Source organism: Carcharhinus amblyrhynchos, chromosome 4, assembly GCF_965287045.1.
Source record: "Carcharhinus amblyrhynchos chromosome 4, sCarAmb.v2.hapA, whole genome shotgun sequence".
Classification (NCBI taxonomy): domain Eukaryota; kingdom Metazoa; phylum Chordata; class Chondrichthyes; order Carcharhiniformes; family Carcharhinidae; genus Carcharhinus; species Carcharhinus amblyrhynchos.
Window position 1 is genome coordinate 91246794 of NC_137327.1, and position 24946 is coordinate 91271739.

The 24946-nt window shown below is 43.2% G+C and overlaps 1 protein-coding gene across 5 annotated transcripts in view; it reads left to right on the forward strand.

The window, feature by feature from the left end:
• Window positions 1-24946, forward strand: part of dlg3 (discs, large homolog 3 (Drosophila)) — a 496785-nt gene that overhangs the window by 278098 nt on the left and 193741 nt on the right. For all 5 annotated transcript variants that reach the window (XM_080187527.1, XM_080187526.1, XM_080187525.1 and 2 more), the window contains one exon: window positions 13773-13826. In XM_080187527.1, coding sequence (XP_080043653.1) covers window positions 13773-13826 — 54 coding nt within the window. The remainder of the gene's footprint in view (window positions 1-13772; window positions 13827-24946) is intronic.

Below are 24946 nucleotides of genomic sequence, written 5' to 3' on the forward strand. Positions count from 1 at the left end.
ACTTCTACGCACCCCACACCACTGCACCCCCCACCGCCTCGCAGGAACTGTAGGTGCGTCTACAGTCCAGTCTCCGTAGTCATAGCTCCATGTTAATCTTCTGTCATGTAAATGACAGGGTCTCAGCAAAACCCAGCCAGAACCCTCCCTAGAAAGTGATGGTATCCTGCACAATGCAAGCTGTTACCTGCCACCTGTTCCCCCTCCCCCCACCACTTCTACCCCCACTCCACACACAGTGGAATTTCAGTTGTCCACTGAGGCAAAAAATAAATACAACAGCAGACAAGGATTGATTCCTCATGTCAAAGGACTTGCTTGTGAGGAAAGTCTAGAAAAAAATCAGAACTTCAAATTTGGAAGGCAATGAGCAACTGGCAGTCTTACAGGGAAGAAGTCTCATAACACCAGGTTAAAGTCCAACAGGTTTAATTGGTAGAAAACACCACTGGCTTTCGGAACGCTGTTCCTTCATCAGGTGATTAACCTGAGGGAACAGCGTTCCGAAAGTCAGTGGTGTTTTCTACCAAATAAACCTGTTGGACTTTAACCTGGTGTTGTGAGATTTCTTATTGTGTTTATCCCAATCCAATGCCAGCATCTCCACATCAATCTTACAGGGATACATAAGATTAATTGCAAATAATATTTAAATTTAAACCATGCCATAGTTACAAAGTTTAAAAAAAAGGATTGGTATCACTAAACAATTCTTCAAGTAAAATGACTAGCATTTGGAAAGGTTTCATTGGTAGAGTTCCATAGATTCCCTACAGTGCAGAAGGAGGCCATTTAGGCCATCAGATCTGCACCAACTCTCCAAAAGAATGTCATACCCAGGCCCAACTCACTCTATCCCCTGTAACCCTGCACATTTTACCATGGCTAATCCAGCTAATCTACTCGTCTTTGGACTGTGGGAGGAAACCGGAGCACCTGGAAGCAATTCATGGGAGAATGTGCAAATTTCACACACAGTCACCAAAAGCCAGAATCAAACCCAGGTTTCTGACACTGGGAGGCAACAGTGCTAACCACTGTACCACTGTGCCACCACTTGGGAACGAAAAGGCATAATTTCCCAAAGTTAAAAGCAAAGCTCTTGCGCTGTTTCAGGGTCAACAGGGTGTCCTATACTGAAAGATTTAACCCCAGTGTAAGTTCATTCACTAGTAAGAACAGCACAGAATGAAGCTGTGTTGCAAATAGACCAAACTTCAGGCCCTGGATACTGGGGATCTCTGGCTCATAAAGGAGCCCTTCATGACTTTCCCTATTACCATCATGGACCCTGTAGAGAAATAAGAGCTAGGAAAAGGCCACAGTAGTTTTCTTCAGGCACCCCTACCCTGAGGTGCCCAGCAAATAGAGTAAGAAATGAGGTGGAAGCCAATGAATATTCCTCCATTCTCATTAGCATAAGTCTGATTAGCTTGTGCTGACTGCAGGTGCTGGTTACCTTGGAGAGTACAAAAGGGAATTTCCATTGGAGGCAGGAAGCCATCAATTGCTAGGTCTCTCATGAAACCTTGGGTCCAAATTCCAAATTACCCAGATGCTACAGAAAAGATGCCAGTTCCTAGGTCAATAAAGGCATAATTATGAGCATGAGGTTCATTTGAACTGGACTGGTAGTGAAACCAAATAATAAAAGATAATTATTGTGACTCATTCTACAAACCTGTGGCAGTTGTGCTTCTTACTCCCTGAGCATCTATAAAGGAGCCACAGACCTCATTTGGAGTATTGTGAGCAGTTTTGGACCCAATAGCTAAGGAGGGATGTGCTGGCCTTGGAAAGGGTCCAGAGAAGGTTCATAAGAATGATCCCTGGAATGAAGAGCTTGTCATATGAGAAATGGCTGAGGACTCTGAGTCTGTACTCATTGGCGTTTAGAAGAACGAGGGGGGATCTTATTGAAACTTACAGGATACTGCGAGACCTGGATAAAGTGGAGAGGATGTTTCCACTAGTAGAAAAATCTAGAACCAGAGGGCACAACGTCAGGCTAAAGGGACGATCCTTTAAAACAGAGATGAGAAGGAATTTCTTCAGCCAGAGAGTGGTGAATCTGTGGAACTGTTTGCTGCAGAAGGCCGTGGAGGCCAGGTCATTGAGTGTCCTTAAGACAGAGATAGAAAGGTTCTTGATTAATAAGGAGATCAGGGGTTATGGGGAAAAGGCAGGAGGATGAGGATGAGAAAAAAAATCAGCCGTGATTGAATGGCAGAGCAGATGCAATGGGCTGAGTGGCCTAATTCTGCTCCTATATCTTATGGTCTGATGATCTTATGATAGCCAAGGCAGTCACGCAGGAAATAGCAAGATATTGTACCAATAAGTATTGGATTGATTAATGTGAAGACATACAAACTGCTATAGACAGTGGTAATCTTCAGGTAATATATGCCAGTATCAAAAGAGCACTTGGCTTCCCTGTTGCCAAAGTTGCTCCTGTGAAATACACAGCTGGGGAAGGAATGTGGGGATGAGAAAAATATCAGCCATGATTGAATGGCGGAGCAGACACGATGGGCCAAGATGCCTAATTCTGCTCCTATGTCTTATGGCCACAGCCCTTGAGTTATGCTGTTTTGTCATGGGTGCCTACTAAGATTAACTGTCCCCGTCTGACTTAGATATTCTGGTGGGATCAGGACCTACTTACAGCAAATGAGTGAGAACCAGGAACTTAGGTAACCACACCTCCTGACAGTCATACTAGTTAGCAGCTGAACCAGGAAAGTCTTAAATTTGATTCCTGGTCTGTATTGAGTTAATGGGCAATATTAGGACATTTGTAGGGCCATTGCAATTGGCTTTGGTGCATGTCAATTGAGGTTAGAAGCAGGGACAGCCTGTCAACTTTTATACAATGCATGAAGAAGGGCTGGAGAAGAATGGGCAAGTATAATACTCTGGTTCTTAGTGAGCCTATCCTTTGCAGGAGTTGATTCCCTTAGCACAGAGGAGTGAAACAATGGAAATGATGGCAAAGGGGAGAAAAACAGTAAGGGATGTCATTTTTCACCAACAAAATGTATTTTGATAAATAGGGTTTTTGTGCCTCCAGCTCATGTACAGATATCTACCATGGTTGCCTGTGATGCTGCATCTGTCCTGTCTCACAAACCAAGATGAATTTCAGAAAACTAATGGTGTATCATACAGCATAAGATTGATTTCTGAGAGCAAACATGATCTGGTGAGAAGCAAACTGCAAAACTCCTATTTGCATACAGCGTTTAGTAGCAATACTGCATTACAGGCTTATTAAATTGTGTTAATATTACACAAAATACTGAATGAATCTCTTGGGCTCTGAAGTTACAAGTGGGAGAACAGCATAATCAATATTTAATATGCTGTCTGAAAATCTATTCTTCACCATATTAGTGGAGATGCTAGCCCATTGAAAATAACCCACTGGAAATAAATGGAAAAAAGAGTTTCAGTTGAACACGTTGGGTGGAATTTTACGACCTCATCATGTGTACGTTGCTCGGGGTCTGTGGTGGGTGGGGTATGGGGAGTGTGTGTTGCTGGGCTAAGGGCAAGCAGAGTTTCTTAACCTCTCCATCTGTCTCTCCCCTTCTGAAAATCCCATCCCCCCATCTCTTCAGATGGACAAGATGGCTTTTGCAGTGCAACCCATTGATCTTGCTGTTCTTTTGGTTACCGCTGGAGGTGAGGAGGAGGAGCAGCAGGATGAATTGTGAACATAGGAGGCCCAATCATTACCACTCGCAGGGGTAAAGGGAGATGGAAGCCTGAGACAGGACGTGGCCACCATTTGCCCCAAGGAGGAGAACAGGAAAGGAAGGAGCAAAGCCTGGCAGTTCCGCACATGAGTGTCCTTCGAACAACTGTCAAACATCACTTGCCACCAACGGCTTCAACTCCAAAAGGAGACAGTGTGACACCTGTGCAGGACATTTATTGCAGGACCTGGCACCTCAGGGCATAGGGGAACCCACTCCCACTGGCTATAAAATTGGCAGTCACCTTTATGCCATGCCACTGGCTCCTTCCAGACTGCTGTGGAGATCTGTCCACAAGTGTGTCAAGGAGGTCATGGATGCCTTGTATGCCCAGGCTGGCCAGTATATTAACTTTGATCTGGACCGGCCCCAGCAGTTGCAGAATTCACAGCCACTGCGGGGATACCAAATGTGCAGGGGGCTCTAGGCTGCACCCATGTCGTCCTCAAGGTCCCAATGAAGAATCCAGCGAGATTCATGAACAGAAAGGGCTTCCATTCAATAAATGTGCAATTGATGTGTGACCCTCAAATGAACATCATGCACATCTGCGCTAGACACCCCGGTAGCATGTATGAGAAGTTCTGATATACTGGAGGTCTTTGAGGTGGAGCCCAGGTGCAGGGATGGCTCACAGGGGACATGGGGTACCCACTTTGTGTGGTGGTTGATAACCCCTGTGCAGAGGTCTGAGACCAATGCAGAGATCCAACGAACTGAGGCCCACGTTGTCAAACATTCAATAGTGGAGCAGTGCATAGGGCACCTCTAGCCAGTGAATTATTTGTGCACCTTGATTTTCTCAATAGCAGTGCATTGAAGGGCCTCCCCCACTGACATCAATGTGCAGGGTCCCTCCGACGACTGTCGAGTTAAGTGCATCCCTGTTACAGGCTAATTAGAGACATGTTAATCACAGGTGTGGGGTGAAATAACATTTATTGCTGCCAATAATAGTGCTTTCAAAATAATTGGTAATATAAAAACATGTGAACGTGAGACTTTCAAGTGCCTAAATATTCTATTTACCAAGTGTTGACTTGGAAGGGGGAGTCAGAAGGTGTAGCCACAGCCACAATCTCTGGGTGGAAGGCCCTGACATGGACTCAAGCCCTCCTTCCCTCCTCAGGGTTCCTGTGGAGCCCTGGGTCACTCCATGGGATGGCAGTCCTTCTGCAGTGAGTTCCAGAAGCTCCAACATCACTTGGCCTTGCTAGTCCTGGGGGACCACCTCTGTTCTTACCATGGTGATCTGTGATGGCCCTCTGTGATGGCGCTCTGTGTCAGGAACCACTTGTCAATGGCAGCAGCAAGTGCCCTCTGAGACAGGGCCATGCTTTGCAGCCCCTCAGCCATCACCCTCTGGGACTGGGCCACGTTTTCAAGGGCTGCTGCCATAGTCAGCAATATGTTAGCACTGTCCCGCTGGGTATCCTGCAAGCTCTCCAGCCTCTCAGCCATGGGTCACAGAATCTCAAGAAGCCTGCTGAGGCCTTCAGCTGTGGCCTGCTGTGACTCACCATGGCCCTCTGGAATCCACCGTGGCCTGCTGTGACTCAGCCATCACTTGGAGCCTGTCACTCATGGTGAGAATTTCCTGCCTCAGGCTTTCCACTGAAGGTGCCACCTTTGCAGTGTTGGCCTGGGAACCACGCAAGACAAGCTCATCTGACTGAAAGCTTTGGGAATCCTCCTAACAGTCAATCCAGCATTGCCGTCAGCCCCTCCTGCATTCTGCGGCTCTGTTGCTATATCTCTGGCAGCTGAGGGAGGAGTGATGGCAGAGGCCCAACATGTAGCCTGGGGCCTGTTGACTCCTTGCCTCTGGCAGGCCCCCGCATGCCAGAGGCTTCAACGTTCCCTCCTCAACCTGATGTACATCAGCAGATGTGTTGTGCGCACCAGAGAGTGACCCAAATGTCCCGTCACTAACTTGATCCACCAATGCGAGAGTCTTTGGGATGTTGAGTTGCGAGATGGAAGCTGACGCAAAACTGGTGCCAGCCTCAGAGGTCCCATCATCTGCTTCTCTGAGGAGTCTTCCAAGCTGTCAGGGACAGGATGGGTGGAAGCAGCAGTGGGGGCTGTGATACCAGATGCCCAGGTGCATCAGGGTTCCTTCTTGCAACATAGGACACAAGGGTAAGTGCAAGAGAGGGAGAGGAAGAGGAATCTGGACTGCATGCAACTTACTTGCGATTTCTCCAGCAAGTAGAGGATTGATAGATGTTCATTTCTGTCCTCCAGTCTGACCAGGGTCTCTAATGGTCCACAATTCTTTCCCACAAGCTCAAATGCCTGCTCCTCATAGGAGGTGAGGACCCGGATCTCAGGCAGACCATCCCCTGTCTTTGCCCTCTCCCAGCGATTCTGGATATTCTTCTTCTGTGGGGTCAGAAGGAGCCATGTAAAATCTGATGCCACCAGTCCTGCAGGGGTTGGCCCTCAGAGGGCAATCGCTGTGATACTCTTGGGGCGGGGGGGGGAAGAAGGGAGGTGCTTGGAGGGCAGGAGCCGAAAGCTGCAGGATGGAGGGGGTGGGGGCATCTGGGAGTCATTCAGGGGGAAGATGTTAGATGAGGTAAAACACACATTTGCTGCCCAAACAAGGTTATTCAGTTTTTTGTGCCACAGCTTCCTAGTTCTCCTGGCTAGTGCCCTGGCACTAATACATGCTCCCACCGCCTCTCAGGTTGCATTTCCATCTCTTCCCCTGGGATGGCATCCTGCTGGGGGGAGGAGGGTGTCCCACTTTGCCTCCACCACCTCCAGCAACCTGGCCAGATCAGCATCTGAAAAATGGGAAGCTGTCTTCCTGGAGGCCATGTCTTCCTGCACTGTCTTCCTGTCTGTCCATCCTTGGGATTTTTATGGAGCTGTCCTTCCTTAGGGCAGATCAGCTGCAGGCAGTCTGAGTGAGTCATGTGACCGTTAGAATATTCGAGCGAGTTTAAGGCAGTTTGCCTTGTTACCATGGAGGGGAAGCCAAGTCAGCACTTGCAGGTGTGCTGATGGAGGCGGGGAGGGATTTGTGCCTCTGTGATCTTCAGGGGCAGGAAAGAGAGATGGTCATGTCTGTCAGCCATTGGAGCCGGGGGAGCGATTGATGAGGAGGCCTTGTGCAAGAGGGTCCGGGGGTGGAGGTTGGGTTGGGGGCTAAGGGGGAGTCTCCGGTGGCCATGGGGGAGAGGGGAAGGTTGTATCTGGCCTGGCAGGGTGGGTTCTGTCAGCAGAGCTGATTTTTTTTCCACTTTTCCTGTGCATGCACAGTTTGTGGCTCTGATCTGAGTTGCATGCCATTTGGTGATATAGGCCCTGCTCACTGCCTCTATGGCTAGAAATGATCTAGCCCATATTTTCAAAGACTTGAGTGCATGTGATTGGGCGTGAATACTAACCCAAAAAACGGAACAGGAACTCTCCTGTTTTCATGCTAGCTGCATACTTCTAAAAAATATCGTAAAATTCCACCAATCGAGTATTTCTACAGAAGTTTGCAATTCCAGTTATTTATTATGAGCTCCAGATTTATTTTTTCAAACTCATTAAAGTCAGGATCCTGGGTGGGGATTTACATTGCTATATAACACTGCTTTCATGTATTTAAGTACCATAAGTACCCAAACCAGTTGTTCCAATTATAACTTTTTTGCTTCTGATACCCTGCATTCACCAGTGGGTATAAGGCGATCAAACTGAAGCTCCTCCCATCTGCTCTCCCTCATTGCTTATCAGCTTCCAGGCATCAGTATGTAGGCTTCTATTATTTTCTCCACCTGATCCCACAAATGTCACGTCATAACTGATTCCACCCCCCCCCACCCCCCACCCCCCGCTCCACCCAATCTCTGCCTCTTGCCGCTGAGTACAAAGTGAAGTAGCATGTTGGCAGACCCTTTTACATCCCTCCTGATTGGTATTAAATTGTAGCCAATCAAAATGAAAATTAGCTAGAATATAAAATGGGCCATGCATCGTTATCACTTGTTTTACATTACTGCTCAGGTCACAGTTATCTCTTTGTTCCTTTCTTTCATTTACTGTTTTCTTCGATCGTAGATTCTTTAGTCACTCACTTTTACCACCCTCTGGTTCCAGCTTCTCTCAAATTACTAGTTACTAGATTCACCATATACAAAATTCTAATAATTATATAACTTCTGAAATTCTGAGATCTTTAGGCTGTGATACCAGGAATTTCATTCCTGGATTGGGTGGATGAATTTAGGATTGCAGACCCGATAGCACAATGTAATTTTAAGGTCTTATTCAGTCAATAGAATATGCTGCATTAAAGCGAAAATACTAACATATGGAGTGATCTTTGGAATTTTTTTTCAATAAGATCTTTTCTCAATAATGAGATACTGTTTGGAAATTACATGTGTGAATACTCCCAGGGATGGCCTGCACGTCAAAATCTCCATTAGCAGCTGTTGATGCAGGCAGCAGACTCCCTGCTTTCTAAAATCTGCACACTTCCATCATCGAAAATCTGAATTGCAGAGAATATTTTGAACTTCATTCCTTGCACTGGACATTGCTGTGGTATTGGGGCTGAAATTTTTCTGTTCTGAACCTGTCAAACGTTTTTGCTTCTTTGTACATGGCGAGTGCGGTCTGGGCGGAACATCGGGTATGGAACGCAGGAAGAATTTAGTGCAGGATGGGTTAAGTAGCTCTAGCGTTTCAGAATAAATTCATTCTGTTGGCATCCCACGTCACGTAAGTTTGGATGTGGGAGGCTCTGGCTGTCTTTTTAAAAGCATATAATGACAGGAGAATCTGGAAAGAAAAGCGGAAGCTATAATTACGCGACCCTGTGACCGTCAAAAAATGATGTGAATTTGCATTTGTGATGCAGTAATCTCTGAGGTTTGGAATGTTCATACCCACACTCCCTAAGCAATTACCATTACATTGTAAAGCAGACTGTCTTATCAACTCCAGTTCTGTAGTGAACATATCTGAAGAGTAGTTCCCAGATACAAAGACTCTCATAGCTCAACAGCCAGAGCTGAAGGCTACTGAAACCATTGATAGTTTGCAATGATTATATAACGTCAGAAATGTTTGCAACGTGTATTTATTTTACAGTTTCTTTTAGTTCCATATTTTGCATCATGTTTTTGAGTCTTATCTATTTGCTCTCAATTCTGCTGAGAAAATTTAAGGGGAATATTAGGAGCAGGATTCCAGATCCTGAAGCACATCCGATACCAGCCTTTGAATAATAACACTGATATACTTTTATTTATATAGAACTTTTAATGTAAGTAAATGTGCTAAAATACATATAAGGAGAACAGATGCCAGGCTGGAGGTGAGAGTTTAGGAGGGTGGGCTAAAGTTTTAGTGGACAAGGTAGGTCCTGAGGCGATCCTTGAAAGGTGGGAGGTTTAGGGAGAGAGTTCCAAAGTTACAGCTACTGAGTGCAGTTATATGAATGGTGAGACAAAGGAAGCTGAGGTGCACCAAAGACCAATGGCAGAAGAAGCAAACATTTGAATGGGCATTTAGAAAAGTAACAAATTGTAGAGATAGTTTGGAGCAAAGTCATGGAGGGATTTAAAGACAAAGACAAAATTAGCGCCACAGATTTACTTTACAGTTTTCACAAATATGTCTTACCGTAACACTTTTGGGACAAAGCCTTTTTGTGAATGGTTTTAAAGGTTTTAGGTTTTAAAGGTGAATGGTTTTAGAAGGATGAGGGGGATCTTATAGAGACGTATAAGATAATGAAAGGGATGGATAGGATAGAGGTAGAGAGATTCTTCCCGCTTAGAAAGGATAGCAGGACTAGAGGGCACAGCCTCAAGATAAGGAGGGGTGCAGTTTAGATCGGAGTTGAGGAGGAACTTCTTCACTCAAAGGGTAGTGAATATCTGGAATTCTCTGCCCGATGAAGTGGTGGAGGCTACCTCGCTAAATATATTTAAGTCACGGGTAGATAGGTTTTTGACAGACAAGGAAATTAAGGGTTATGGGGAGGAAGCAGGAAAGTGGAACTGATCCACTTCAGATCAGGCTCGAAGGGCTAGATGGCCTACTCCTGCTCCTATTTCTTATGTTCTTAAAGTGTGAGGAAAATGTTGGGCCAGTTAAATGGCAGGTAAATAAAAGTCAGATTCAGTGTTACGGAATCAATATTTTGCAAATGGTAACACAAGATTGTTCTATTTACATTAAGAAAAACAATTGGGTCCAAACAAAACCTATTCCTGCTCATGCCTGAAGAGAGAGAAAATATATGAGTTGCACGATGAAATTCAAAAATTATTGTTGATAGATGAAAGCCATTGACAATAAATGTGTCAGGATAGTATGGCAGAAAAATATAGTTAATGGATGTGGATGTGACAAAGGACATTATAAAGCTATTGTTAATGACAGTTCATTGTATGGGTTATTAAAAAACTGTTTTTAATAAATCTACTGACGCAAGGTGGTAGAAAATTGTCGTTAATGAGTGTGATAGTACATTGTATTTGAAAACAATTATTAACAAGTGTTTCAGTGCAGAAGGTTATAAACTGACTTTTAATGAATGTACTAATGTAGATTATTACAACCAGATTGTTAACAAGAATGATCAGACAAAAAAAATGTGTGACAGAATATAATAAAGGTATGGTTAATACATAGCAAGATAATATCGCTCTACTGTGCGTATAGGCCAATCGAAAGACCCTGGATTACAATTGTCATTTCTCAGGTGCTGTATTCTAGATTAGAGCACTAAAGGGAAATATTAAGTGAAACCTGGTGGGAAATGAAGAATTTCAATGTTAAAGTTGCTTTGACTGTTTTCTCACCCTCCATTGGGAGCTTTACAGAGAGACGTTGACAGCAGCAATGTACTAGGTCACACATCTTCTCAGCTGGGAATTCTGTGCAGTGTGATGAGTCTTTTTAGAATTCAGCCTATATTTTTGTGTATTTTTTTTGCTCATCAGAGTAAGAGCTCTGTGCTTGGGAATGCAACAGTTTCCAGTTCTTAAATAATGGAACACAAAACGCTTGAGATACACGAAATGTCAGTCAAAGAGGAAGCTAGGCTCAAATTCAAGAGAGAAGCATTGTCAAGCATGCAGCCCTTATAAAAGAATGGCCACAGCAGCAGCAAAAGGATGAGAGAAAAATAAGTTAATTTTGAATTAATTCCACAGAAAGACAATGGGAAGAATTGTCCCATGTTGAAACTAAGTGCCACAGCAGGAGATGGAACATGATATGTTTCCCACTGCAATGGCTGGCAGGAAGACACGCCAAATCTCTGGCCCTGATCTCATTAATTAGGCATCTGGGTGTTTTATTGTACTTTGTGGCGGCAAAGGCCAGGATGGTTGTAGTTTGCCATCATGTTCAGATGCTATATTGAAACGACGTCACTGAATCACTGACCCAGGATTGACGAAATTAAGTGGATCTTCGGAAATTGAAGATCGACCTGCAGGAGCACTCTGAAACCAGATGGTGGATCTCCTGAGAAGGAAGATGGATCTCCAGGAGTGTTCTGAGGCTGCAAGATTCAGTGTCAGTAACAAAACACTTCCTGAAGGCAACATCTGGAACAGAGATGGATTTTCTCAAAAAAGTGAAGGTTACCACAGAATCACAGAGTCATAGAATCCTACAGTACAGAAGGAGGCCATTCAGCCCACCAAGTCTGCACAAATCACAATCCCGCCCAGGCCCTATCCCCATAAAGCCGTGTATTTACCATAGCTAGTCCCTCTGATACTAAGGGGAAAATTAGGATGGCCAATCCAACTAACCCCCACATCTTTGGACTGTGGGAGGAAACCAGAGCACCCAGAGAGTGTGACCCAAGTCGGGAATTGAACCTGGGTCCCTGGCGCTATGAGGCAGCAGCCATGCCACTGTGCCATCCACAATATGAAGCTTTTTTTGCCTCGGTTCAGCCCAAATGACAAAGAGGATGTTTGGCATATCACTGCAGATGGCCATTAAGCCATTTCTCAAAACCATGTGATTGACTTTAACTCCTTCTAGTTGGTGGAAACTGAGAGGGGGCATTTAAAATGGAGAAACAGCTTAGACATCTGATTCTGTGCAGATCGGGCCAACTGGAATTTAAAATTCCGGGGAACTTGTAGACTGGTCAAAGTCTTTAAATTGGAAGATCAGGCAATGATGATCTTATCAGTGTCTGAGTGCTCGCTTGCCAAGCACACTTGATGCACTTAGTTTGCCTCCAGGGTTCACTCTCAGAAGGTTCAAAGGTAGATTCAGAGCTTCCTGATTTAATAACCTGAAGGCAGACTTCCACCAGTTTCCCACCAATTTTGGCCAGGAAACTGGCAAGCAACATGTTAATAAGATTGTCAGTAAGATCAGCTGAGTACCCCAGGCTCCGGAGAGCTTGCTAATCCCTGGACTAAAACTATTTCTATGTTTGCATGTGAAAAACCTTAATCATTGTCCTGATGGAAAGGAGACATCACTTGAACAAAGTACAGAGTTTTCACAAGCTGGCAAGATTTCCTCAAGTCTAAGAGTACAAAAAGATAACATAAAATTTAAAGTTTATTTATTATTGTCACAAGTAGGCTTACATTAACACTGCAATGAAGTTACTGTGAAAATCCCCTGCAGAAAATGAAAACATTACAGAAGCTAACAGTAAAATACTCATTAAAAACAAATACCACTGATGAAAAATAAGTACAAGATTTTGATCACTATGTTTTAGTATCAAATATTTGCATGTCAATATAGCACAGTTTAATGAGTGGCTAAACTGACTCAACTCTATCCCAACAATATACCCAAATTTCCACTCTACAGAAACATTTGTTGCTGTACAGTGTGACAATTTCTATTTTCTGCACTAATCAGAATTCACTTGTGGGACATGGGCATCACTGGATGGTCAGCATTTATTGCCCATCCTTGTTGCCCTTGAACTGAGTGGCTTGCTGGGCCATTTTGGAGAACAGTTAAGGGCCAATCACATTGCTATGGCTCTTGGAATCGCATGTAGGCCAGACCAGGTAAAGACGGCAACTTTCCTCCCTCACAGGACATTAGCGAGCCAGATGGGCTTTTCCTGACAATCAACAATGGTTTCATGGTCATCTGCAGATTCTTAATTTCAGATATTTTTTATTGAATTCAAATTCCACCAACTGCCTTGGTGGGATTCGAACCCCGATCCCCTGAAGATTAGCTGAGTTTCTGGATTAATAGTGTGGCGATTATACCACCAGGACATTGCCTCTCCAGGAGTGAAACTGGCAATGAAGTCCCAAATTATGAGTAATTTGGTATTGTAGGTTCATACACAATAAATAATGGATTAGGATTTCTCAAGCCTATATCCATATTGGTCATTACAGCCAGCAGACAGAAGAAACTTTCATCCCATCAGTTTGGGTATAGTTTGATATTCCAAGAGTAATTGGTGCTCAAGAAGGTAGCTCATCCTCACATTTTCAAAGGAAGTTAAGGGTGGGCAACAAAAGCTGGTTTTGCCAATGATGCCGACATCCCATTCAAAAAGAGTTCAAAAAAATCTAACCACCTGCATCTTCTATTACAGAAAAGTAAAGTTTATCATTATTTTACATGTATAGGATGGTAACATTGTAACTGACATGTTGTTTACTTGAATTGTTTGTCAGAACCATTTCTATGTGAAAATTTGAACTGCAAACTGTTAGCAGATGTTTCTCAGCAGGTCTCTGCAAATGATTGATTGTCAATGCTTGAAAACAACACTGGTTAGTTTGGTATCTCATTTGCTCTACAATTCAGCAGGAAACACTCTGACAATGTAGTCATTTACTTGGACAACTGTTCTATGGGCTGATATTTCATGGTGCTATTGAAACACTATGAACCAGATTCTGAGATTGCCACCCCCCACTCGCAGCGCCCTAAATTTTGCAGGCGCAGAAGGAGTGAAAATCTAGCCCTGTGTATTGACAGTCAACTACTGTAGAGCAGAGGTCAGTAAAATTGTTATGTTTTGTATTTTTACAGGCAAACCCTCCTCCCATTATTGTGAATGCTGATTCTCTGGATTCTGGGCCTTACGTAAGTACTTTTACATTATTTTGCTAATTATATTTCACTGTGAAGGAGGTAGAGTGACTACCTCACAGACAGATTGAGAGGAAGACTTTGTTTCATAATCTTCCGTCATTGGATTGGTTTCTCTGAAGTGGCCTCTTTGTCTAACCACTGAACTATGTTAAAACTGGGTGAATATATCTGCTGCTGTACAAAGCCGCCTTATAATTGTATTGGGCTGCTTCTTGTTCCTAACTGAAGTAATTGAATCAGAAGCTGTGAATCTATTGCTGGCCTAAATCTATATTTTGTTCAATGCCTCATTTTTAATATTCCTATTACATGAATAGAAGATTTTAAACTTCTGCTCTAATCTTCAGAGAAAAAAGCACCAGAATCCATTAAGAGTAAGGAGTGCTGATCTTCCTGGGTATAAATTTTGTGGCAATGATTAAGCAGTCTGAGTAAAGATTCAGTTCAACTGATTTTGATCTGGTCAGGTTCTACAAATGATGTTCACATTCAACATCTGTGTTAGAGCTGGCTGTTCTATTGAGTTTTGTCCAATTTTAAAACTGTGTGTTATTTAATAAAGCACGTCATAAATGTGTGAGAGGTGCTTGATGAATCTCCTGATAGGTCCAGTGCAGTTGAGAATTTTAGTTACACTAATGCTTTTTGTGCATATGAGAACGTTGAGAAAATGTCTACCTATTCTGCATGTTCTTATGCAAACACGGATCATAATTCAGGTTAACAACAGGGGAAATGGGGAATCAGGTAAGTGTGTATCATTTATAGGACTACAAGTTAGTGAATAAGGATAGCCACTCATCTACTCTTGGCTCAGGAGTTGAAGAAATGGTGGTATAGTGAAAATGTTACTGGATGAGCAACCCAAAAGCCCAGACTAATGTTCCGGGGGCACAGGTTCAAATCCTACCATTGTAACTGGTGAAGTTTAATTTCAATTTGGGCTAAGCCATTTGGTCCCTTGAGCTAGAATTGAAATTTTTTTTTAAAAAGCCAGTCCGAGTAATGGTGACCATGAAACTATCATCAATTGTTGTAAAACCACTCTTGAGTATCGCTTGATAAAAGAGGCACGCTGTAGAAGTTTTTTGTCTTGCATTTGTCAGGACAGATTTGCAAGAATACCACATCTCAAAGACAGCAACAGTGTATGCTGCATGAGAAGAGGGTACTGATTGGTTGGCAAATGGACTCTGACTGGTAGAGGTGTCTACAGAGAATGAAGCAGGGAATGGTTAACTGGAAAGGTTTTGTTTAAATTCAAACTAAGCAAATTGACTCCAATGGTTCAAGGTACTGCCATGGGGAATAAACCACGAAATGTTTGTTCCCCCACCTTAATGAGCTTCAGCCTGCACTCAAGTTCACCTTTGAAATGGAGCAGCCAAATGAGATCACTTTCCTCAATGTACTAGTTGAGAAATCTACTGTCTACCAGAAACCCACCTTCACTAGTTAATGTATGCACTGGGATTCCTACAGTTTCACACACTTTTAAGATTGGCCTTATTGGCAACCTCATAAATAGCATCTAAACCACTTGCTCACCATGTGAGCTGATGCTGAAATATGGAGCATCAAAGCTATCCTGCAGGATAATGATTACCCTGATCAGATCATTGCTCGCTGTATATCATGCAAACTTATTCATGGTCCTAAGTGTCCTGAAAAATCCTCAGTCTTCCTCAGATTAATCTGGAAGGGTAAGGCATATCAAAAACTCAAGCAACAGGTAAAGCTAGCCATTTCTTGCAGCAGGTCTGCAGCAGCAACATGGATATTAAACACTAACAGGATGCTGCCATCAAGCCAAAAAGAGGTTTTGCATACCACACAAATGAATGTGATGCCAGATATGTAGGCCATATGTCCCAACACCTGGTGAATCGTAAGAAGTAGCGTATCCCTTTGGCTGCTCACAACAGGCTAAATAATGGCTGTAGTCAACACAACCATGCTTGCAAAACACAGAACAATGTGTCCAACATTAGATGTGATTCTGCAATTGGACAACACTTGCTAAACAATTTTGATCGTGTGAAACATTACACTGACAACAAGTTTAATATTATGAGTCAGTCTTGCAGTGTGGCTCAATAATGCATGCCAGATAATTACAGGGCCCTGTCCTTTGCAAACAGAAAGAATATGTCCATGCATTGTGCCTTTTTCATCTAAACAAAAGCTTGGGGGACAGGACAGCAATTCCCTGGTTCATTCCCCATGGCAACGCCTTAGCCAATCAGAATCGACTTGCCTGGCATGAATTTAAGCAAAAGCTTGGCATATAACTGTTCCCTTGTGCATTCTTCATGGCAGTGCCTCCACTTGTCAAACAATTGGCATCCTCTTCTCATGCAGTATAAATTGTCCGTTTTGAGATTTGGCATTCTTGCACATCTGCCCTGATAAGTGCAAGACAAAAATCTTCGACAGCATCTGTTTTTTTCAGCAATACTCACGTTCTGTGCTGATATCAAGGGGATACCTAAGGGATTTTCACAGTAACTTCATTGACATGTGAATGTAAGCCTACTTGTGACTAATAAAGAAATTTCAAAACTTTAAGTGAACTAAAAGCTCATGATTTGATTCACCAATGACTTTTAGGGAAATTAATCTACCATCCTTACTTGTCCTGGACTACATGTGATTCTATACAATTGTATAGATTTTAACTGCTCTAATCTGAAATTGTCTAGCAAGCAATTTGTATTGGGCAACAAATGTTGGCATTGCCAGCAACACCCACATCCCATGAAAGAATTTTTTTTTAAATATCCAGATATAGACAAATAGCACAGTGTATGATTATGTTTTTAATTGAATCCAGGGTTTTACCTTTGCAAACCGAACCATCCCATGTATTTGCCGTTCCTCGTGACATCAGTCCTAAATTTCAACCTTTTAATCTGTGGCCTTTAGCTCTCTTGCAGTTTAAAATTAAATAGTTTCCTGGATCTACCTTTCTCTATACCATTTATTTCCTTATATAACCTGATAAGTTCATCTCTCAGTACTTCCTTCAAGGCTGAAAATTTCAAGCCTCACCGACTTACAATCTAGCACAGTACTGTGGTGCTAAAGTGATTTTAACTTCATTCACTGGAAAGGAAATGCACATTTTTCACCCTGTCCAATATTACTCCCTGTAGACTCCTAGATCATTTCACTCTGTCAGTTTTCTAGCAAGAAGGTTGGGCTAAAATCATAACTGATATACCTGTCTTGTAGCTTTTCTCTGTACCAGCTACAACACTTGAATGTCTCCCTTGTGCGTCGGTTGCTGGAACTGGACACAAGGCATACATGCTGGCAACCTGTTTTGCACTCTGCATAATTGTATTTTCCACAGCAGTATAGAAGTCAGTGGCAATGCGCTTATCAGACATTTCGCATGATCATCCGAGAAGCAGTAGCGACCTGCAATTGTGGGAATCACACAATCAAACACATTTAATAAATTACCTGAACAGTGAAAGTGCAATTTCACATTAAAATTTTCTCGGGACCTCTACGATACCACCTGAGCCAGATTTTGTTTTTCATAGAGATCCTTTGCCTGCATGAAGGAAGAGCCTCATACATTGCCCAAAAAGCACTTCTGAAAATAGATGCATTGTCATTGAGGATTGCTTGAGTACAACACTGTGCTGAATTCAACCTTTTGCAGGTCCTGTTTTGTCAGGCACAGAGGGTTATAATTGGGTTGTCACTTGTTTAACCCGGATGAAAATTCCAGCTATTAATAACTGTTTGTGTAAAGAAGTGCTTATTTCATAAATCTTATCCTTTTTTTTACCAATGCATTCCTATGTCCCATTGTTGTACAGTCTTGGCTTCATTTGAAATAATATTCGTGATTAATCTTTTGTATTTCCTTTAATATCATACAGAGCTAAAATAGAAAAACTTGCATTTATATAGTGCTTTTCGTGACCACTGGATGTCTCAAAGCACTATGCAAGTCTTTTGTGAAGTGTATTCATTGTTGTAATTTAGGAAACATGACAGTCATTTGTGAAGAGCAAGTTCCCATAAATAACAACATGATAACAACCAGATATTCTTTTTGCAATGTTGATTCAGTGATAAATATTGACCAGGATACCAAGAATAAGTTCCTTGTTCTTCCTTGAAATAATGCATTTACATCCATCTGGGAAGTGGTTAGGGCTTCAGTTCAACATTTCATCTGAAAGGCACCTTTGACAGTGCAGTACTCCTTCTGTTTTGCACTAGATTGGCAAGCTTGACTCTTATGTTGAAGCCAGGGGTGGGATTTGAACTCAGAGCTTTGGAAGGAGGCAAGAATGAGCCATGGCTGACATAAGGTCGACCCCTGTACGATCCCATCTTGCTCACCTCCTTCCACTCTGAGAAAGTTAAGCTTTCCTCACAACTCATCCTTGGCACAAGACATCAATCTTGTAAGGATTCTAAGCAGCCTTTCCAGAACTTGGATGTTTCTTTTGTGCTTTGGTAATTGGAGCTGATTATTCATTCAGTATTCAAAATGCTACTGGAGCAAACCACTGTGCAATGTCAGAATGACAGCTTCCGAATTATACTTTATTTATTTGGCAATAATATTCAGCATTTTAGTTGTTTTTTTGATTGATACCATGCCCAGTGTCAGTCTTGGTGTCATGGTCACTATTCCCATGTCTGACGCAACAGATTGTGTGATCTATATGCATCCCAAAAGCCTAAGCTAATCAGGTGCTTAAGTGAGGTACTGAGGGAATTATACCCTTTTTTTTCAGATATTCAACTGAGGCTCCATCTGTCTGCTCAGGTGAATGAATATAGATCTCATAGCGCAATTTTAAACTGACTGGTACATTTACATCACAATGACAGTGATTACGGGGGCGAGTTTCCCAAAAGTGCTGATTTGGTGGGAAAACTGTTCTAGATCACAACTGTTTTTTTCAGTGCAGTTTCAGACCTGAATTTCCCCACTCTGTGCAATGCAGAGGTCATGATCCTGAATCTCATTAAAACCCAAAGGGGGTGGGGGGGGAGGGGTGAGGCTTATTCACACCAGAGTCTGACAGTTCTGGGTCTCTGCCCGTGCGCAGTAGTCCTGATGTCAGTCTCCCTGTTTGCTGGCCAGCTCAATCGCTGGCCAGCCCAGGACCCCCACAAGGCTGCCCCTCTAGCTCCCGCCAAGGCCCAATCACGGCACCCACAGCAATTCCCAGGCCCCTCCACCCCAGAGCACTCTGATGTTCAGCCCACTCCCCCAGCAGTGGTGATCCCCCCAACCCCTCACCTCAGAAGACCTCCACTCCTGCTCACCCCCCGGGTCAGACCTCCCTGCCCTGGGAGGCAGGCACCTCCCCCCCCCCCCCACTCCAACCAGGCACCACACCCAACACCCCCATCCCAACTGCTGCCCTCCCCCCAGCCCAGATCAATCCCAATGCAGAAGGCAAGGGACGCCCCACCCCCACCAATCACACACAGGCCACATGTACAATAGGTCCCACTCCCTTGGCACTGCCTGATGCCCAGTGGGCAATGCTAAGGTGCCCTCTAGGCATTGGCACTTTGCCATTTGGGCAGTGCCAGGGGACACAGGCTGGCACTGCCAGTGCCCATTCTCCCCTTCATTCCAATGGGGTCTCCCACTAGTTGCCCAAATGTGGGGAGCTACGCAAAACCCCGCCTGAATGAAGCATTCCTGACAGAGTTCGAGATGCTATCGGGGCCGGAGAATTCTGTGGGCTCAATAATGAGATTTAAAATACATTTTAAGGAGATTCAAAATACTTGCCTCTCTTCCCGTCGGTTTCCAGCGCGGTCTCAACTGTGACTGTTCTCCAGTTCTGGGAGATGCGCATGTTGTGGGTTGCAATGGGAGAATCGGGCCCTACGTTTCAAAATGAGTTCTTTAGTGAAGCAGTTGAGGATATTTGCAGGATCTGAATGGCGGTACTTAACTGTAAGTTCTTCCTTTTTTGCCAGGTCTCTCTCAACTTCTTCCCATAGAGCACTATGTACCAAGTACGTTTCATTGCAGAGCCTCATATCTGCAATGAATTTTACTGTTATAATTCTGACCATTTTCAAATTCTGTTCTTCTCTAATTCTTTGGCTGCTTCATTTCGCTCATATGCTCCCCTCTTTAATTGTTTTCACCTTTACACATTTACCACAGGAGGCAATTGTTTCTCCCTTTGGGGTTCTTTTTACTTTTTATGAGGAGATGGTTGGAGACACTATGAGGCCTAACTGATCAAGCGCCATAAGAGTAACAAAAGTCCTCATGCATCATTCTTTATAGACAAAGATGGTTACCTCAATTTTACCAACCAATATTGCTTTAAAAGGATGCACTTTCCTCACAAAGTAATGGGAGTTTTGCCAACTGTTTGCCTTGGGTCCAGAACTTAGCTGGATCAGAGGTATTCCTTTGCCAGTGTCTGTCCTTGTGCTACTAACTCCTTCCAGGCCACATCAGGAGACATCTTTGCTGAGGATCAAATTCTATTTAGTTGACCTTAGTTCCATCTTAGTTGATGGAACTCAGCTGCATATCATTTTACAGATAATATGCATTTCAAAATTGACTGGACAGCTGAACACACATCTATCTTAGTGCCACAAAAACAATTTCCCCAGTGCTGAGAACATGTTTGATGAGTTACAACACCTTTTGAAATACCAGACTTCTGGTCTGGTTCAGGATGGTCCTCCCTTGATTGTTTTGTCCTGACTAGCAAAATGTCTCCTAGCTTTGATCCTTAGATTCTTTTGATCCCTCATGCCCAGTGGATCATATTAACCATTATACTTAGCCCCTCTATATGCCAGGTAGATGTCTATGGGATTGTACTTGAGAGTGAGAGATCTCTGGAAAAGGCAATGGAAAGATGGACAGAATTTTACATTCTCTTATGGGTGAGTTTGTAATTAGGGGATTATGTAAAATTCTTAAGATGGCTTTTCTACCAGGCTCCCACTTGCCTCAATCTCTGCACAATGGTAAAGTAGGATGTGTGAATCTGTCCTCCCACCCCCACCCATCCTTTCCAAATTAAGGCCGTTAATGGCCTATTAATGACCATTTATGGGCTATTTCCTGGACAGCCTCAATGTTCAGGCTGGTAGGACTTCAGAAACAGGAGAAAGGCCGGAGCATGACCGAGGTTAGATCTGAGGAGAGAAGGGGGATGCCTTCATCATTAGCCTCTCTTCAACTTCAGAGACAACAGCTTCCCCCCAATCATCAGCACCATGAGGTTAGAAGGTCTGGGCCCCAACAAGTGCTCCCCCTCCCCAAACTCTCCTCAAACATACGCTACTCCAACATCCCCAATCACCTATGCCCACTCTCACCCTCAAGCCTGTTCTGCCATTCAAAAACGTCAAGGCTGATCTGATTTTCACCTCAATTCCACATTCGTACCAATGTCCTTTCACTGTCTTGTTTATCAAGAATCCTATCTACTTCAGCCTTAAAGATATTCAAACACTCTGTCTCAACCATCTTTTGAGGAAGACAATTCAAAAGTCTCCCAATCCTGTGCAAGAATTTTCTTTCCCTAAACTGGAATTTCCCAAAAGATGACCCAAGTGTCATAACTAGGTTCCTCATTACTAGGCTGATTCCGGAGTTGAGGGGGTTGAACTATGAGGACGGGCTGAATAAACTAGGCTTGGACTCATTAGAATTTAGAAGAATGAGGGGAGATCTCATTGAGACATATAAGATGATGAATGGGATGGATAGGATAGAGGTGGAGAGGCTCTTCCCGCTCAGAAAGGACAGTAGGACTAGAGGGCACAGCCTCAAGATAAAGGGGGGGCGGTTTAGAACGGAGTTGAGGAGGAACTTCTTCACTCAAAGGGTGGTGAATCTCTGGAATTCTCTGCCCGTTGAAGGAGGCTGCCTCGCTAAATATTTTTAAGACGCGGGTTGGTAGGTTTTTGATAGGCAAGGGGATTAAGGGTTATGGGGAGAGGGCGGGAATATGGAATCATTCATATATAATGCAGAATGCAATATTAGAGGGCTAGAAATCATTTAGTCCCATTTTTGGCTGCTGGGTCATGGTGCACTATCTCTGCCACTGTCCACAGCAAGAGGACCCAGCAGTATCATGTGTGGACCACATGATAACATCAGCCTGCTCTTCTTTACAGAAAGACTGTATCATGATGGGAAGCTATACTCGACAATATAGCTGCAAAGTAAATTATGGTAAATTGAACACGAGGGTAGAGAAAGGAATACATAGTAATGATTACAATGCTGGAGCAATGAATAATGAGAGTGGACGGGAGGAGAAATTCCATGGGTGAGTTTTCAGTTTTCAGTGGGGGCAAGCACAGGGTGGGCGCACATTGAAAATCGCAATCCTTGAGGCCAACAATGGATTTTGATGCCTCTGGAAAACGGTACAAATTTTGAAAGGTTGGGGGTGGGAGAGGGGGTGGGATCTGGAAATCCACACATCTCCTATTAACAAACTTTTGAGTTCATTGATCAGCTCATTAACAGGTCTCAGAGGAGCAATTTGAAATTTTCATCAGCACACACAGAAAAGATGCAGTATCTGGGACACTTCAGTGAACGGTCATGAACACAAAGATAAACCAGGTGATTGAGATCACCAAAAACCTGGCCTAATCCCTCCAAGCCAATACTGTAGATAAGAAAGCCCACTAATGCCTGTACTTTCTCAGAACGCTAAGGAAGGGATTTCTGCTACAATTCTCACCAATTTTTACAGATGCACCATAGAAAACATCCTATCTGGATGTACCACAGCTTGGTATGGCTCCAGCTCCAGTCAAGACCGCAAGAAACCACAAAGGGTTGTGAACATAGCCCAGTCCACCACACAAACCAGCCTCCCATTCATTGACCCTGTTGACACTTCCTGCTCCCTCAGAAAAGCAATCAGCATAATGAAGGACTCCAGGCATTCCAGACATCCTCTCTTCCAGCTTCTCTCCCACCTTTTCTTGTCGGAAAAAGATATAAACGTCTGAGTACCAACAGACTCAAGAATAGCTTCTTCCATGCTGCCTTCAGACTTTTAAATCGACCTACCTTATTTTAAGTTGATCTTTCTCTACATCCTGAATGGTATGCTTTGTATAGCATACAAGAAACAATACTTTTCACTGTATACCAATGCATGTGACAAATCAAATCAAATCAAAAGCAATGGAGGCTAATGGGTGTAATGGTGAACAAACAAGAACTGGAGAATAATGCTCAACTAATGAATGAGGATATAGAATTGCCATTGCTCATCCTGAGAAGTTTGTATTTTTTAGCAGCGAGTGGTGTGACCCTGAGAGGACATGAGGCTACTGAAATCACGTAAGCAGCAGAGGTTGTTAGAGGAAGACCAGGTGACCAAATGAGCATCAGCTGAGGGAATGGGAATGAAGGCAGGTTGCTATGATATTGGATCAAGTAGTGATAAGAACTTCAGCAAATGCATCCTGCTGGTCAGGAGAAAACCAGAGGAGCGGGCTACCCAGGAGTCATTTACTGCAGATGAAAGAGAATGAGTGCTGTACGAGGTTACAACTCTTCACAAAGCTGATCTTGGACAATGGCACTCTAGTCTACAATTACCTGATGCCTGAGGCCTCTGTGCAGTCCCCTAACTGCAGCTGTCAAGGTCAGCATGGCACTGAGTTTTTATGCTTCCAAGCCATTCCAAGTATCAGCTGAAGTTCTTGTTGGCATCTCATAATTGGCAGCTCAATGCACCACCAGGCAGCTCATGTGCTGGAGCACTTAGCTTCTTTTCAATCTTGTAAGGCCCACTAAACTTTGCCTTTAATGGTTTGCCTGATATGGCAGAATAACTATCACCTTTTCCCCAGCAAATTATGAACCTTTGCCCTCTTGTCTGTTCCTGTCTTCATCGACGACTATGATATCTTTAAGTGTTCTTCAGCTAACTGACATACTCTGATCAATCTTTCCCTGAAACCTGTCACATGATCAAGGGCTGTACTTTCTGAATTCTGACTCACTGGCTTTTCTTGAGTTCGTTTGAGTAGCCCTCTCACTTCATGACCATATATTGATTCAAAAGAATGAAACCCTGCTAAATCATTGGAAGCATCCCTAATAGCAAATAGTAAGAATGGAATCACTCTATCCCAGCTTTGTGACTATATGCCCTCATCACAGTCTTTCGAGTTTGAAGTCATCTCTCTAACATGCCTTGATATTCAGGATAATAAGCTGACAATTTAAACTGCTTTATCTCCCAGCCATTCATGACTTCCCTGAACATTTCAAACCCTGGTCCAACTGTAATTTTTTTGGTAAACCATATCTTGTAAAGAATTTGGTCAGCTCTTCTACAATCGCGTTGGCTGTGATATTTCTTAACAATATATCTTCCAGGAATCAAATGGATAGATCCGTGATTATTAGCAAGTACCGATTTCTACTTTTTTTGTCTTATACATTCAATTGGGATCCTAATAAAAGATTCCTCAAATGCTGGAGTAGGAATTAAAGGTGCAGGTTTAATTACTGCTTGGGGTTTCCCTATCACTTGACATGAATGACATGTTTGACAGAACTTGCCTACATGCAGCCCAGGCCAGTGGAATTGTTTTTATATTTTAGCCTGGAACTTCATGAGCTGTTCGCAATTTCCTTTCTGTATCCAGATGGTATTATTAACTGATGTATTACTGCCCACTTCTCATCTGCTAGAATATGAGAAGGTCTCCACTTCCTCATTAATACATTATTCTGAGAGTAATAACATTCTGGAATACGCTGTCCCTCCATCTCGGAATAAGCTGTTTGGTATAATTGCTTATTTTTGCATCTTTCTGCTATAACTCTACCAATTTCACTAAGCTAAATAACTCAACCTCATCCTCCTCAATTTTCTGTTCCTGGACAATCTTGTCAAAGATAGTCTCAGCTAATTTTTCTTCTAGACTCCTCCACCTCCTGTCTCAACTTGTGAGCCTGAGCACAGTCTGGAAACAAACCAGGATGCTCATTCTGCAACACCTCTGTTGATTGCATTTCCACAGGCAGTTCAACCACAAACATTTATGACCCAGTTATATCATTTCCTCAAGTAAATTGCAATAGGCAATTTCTC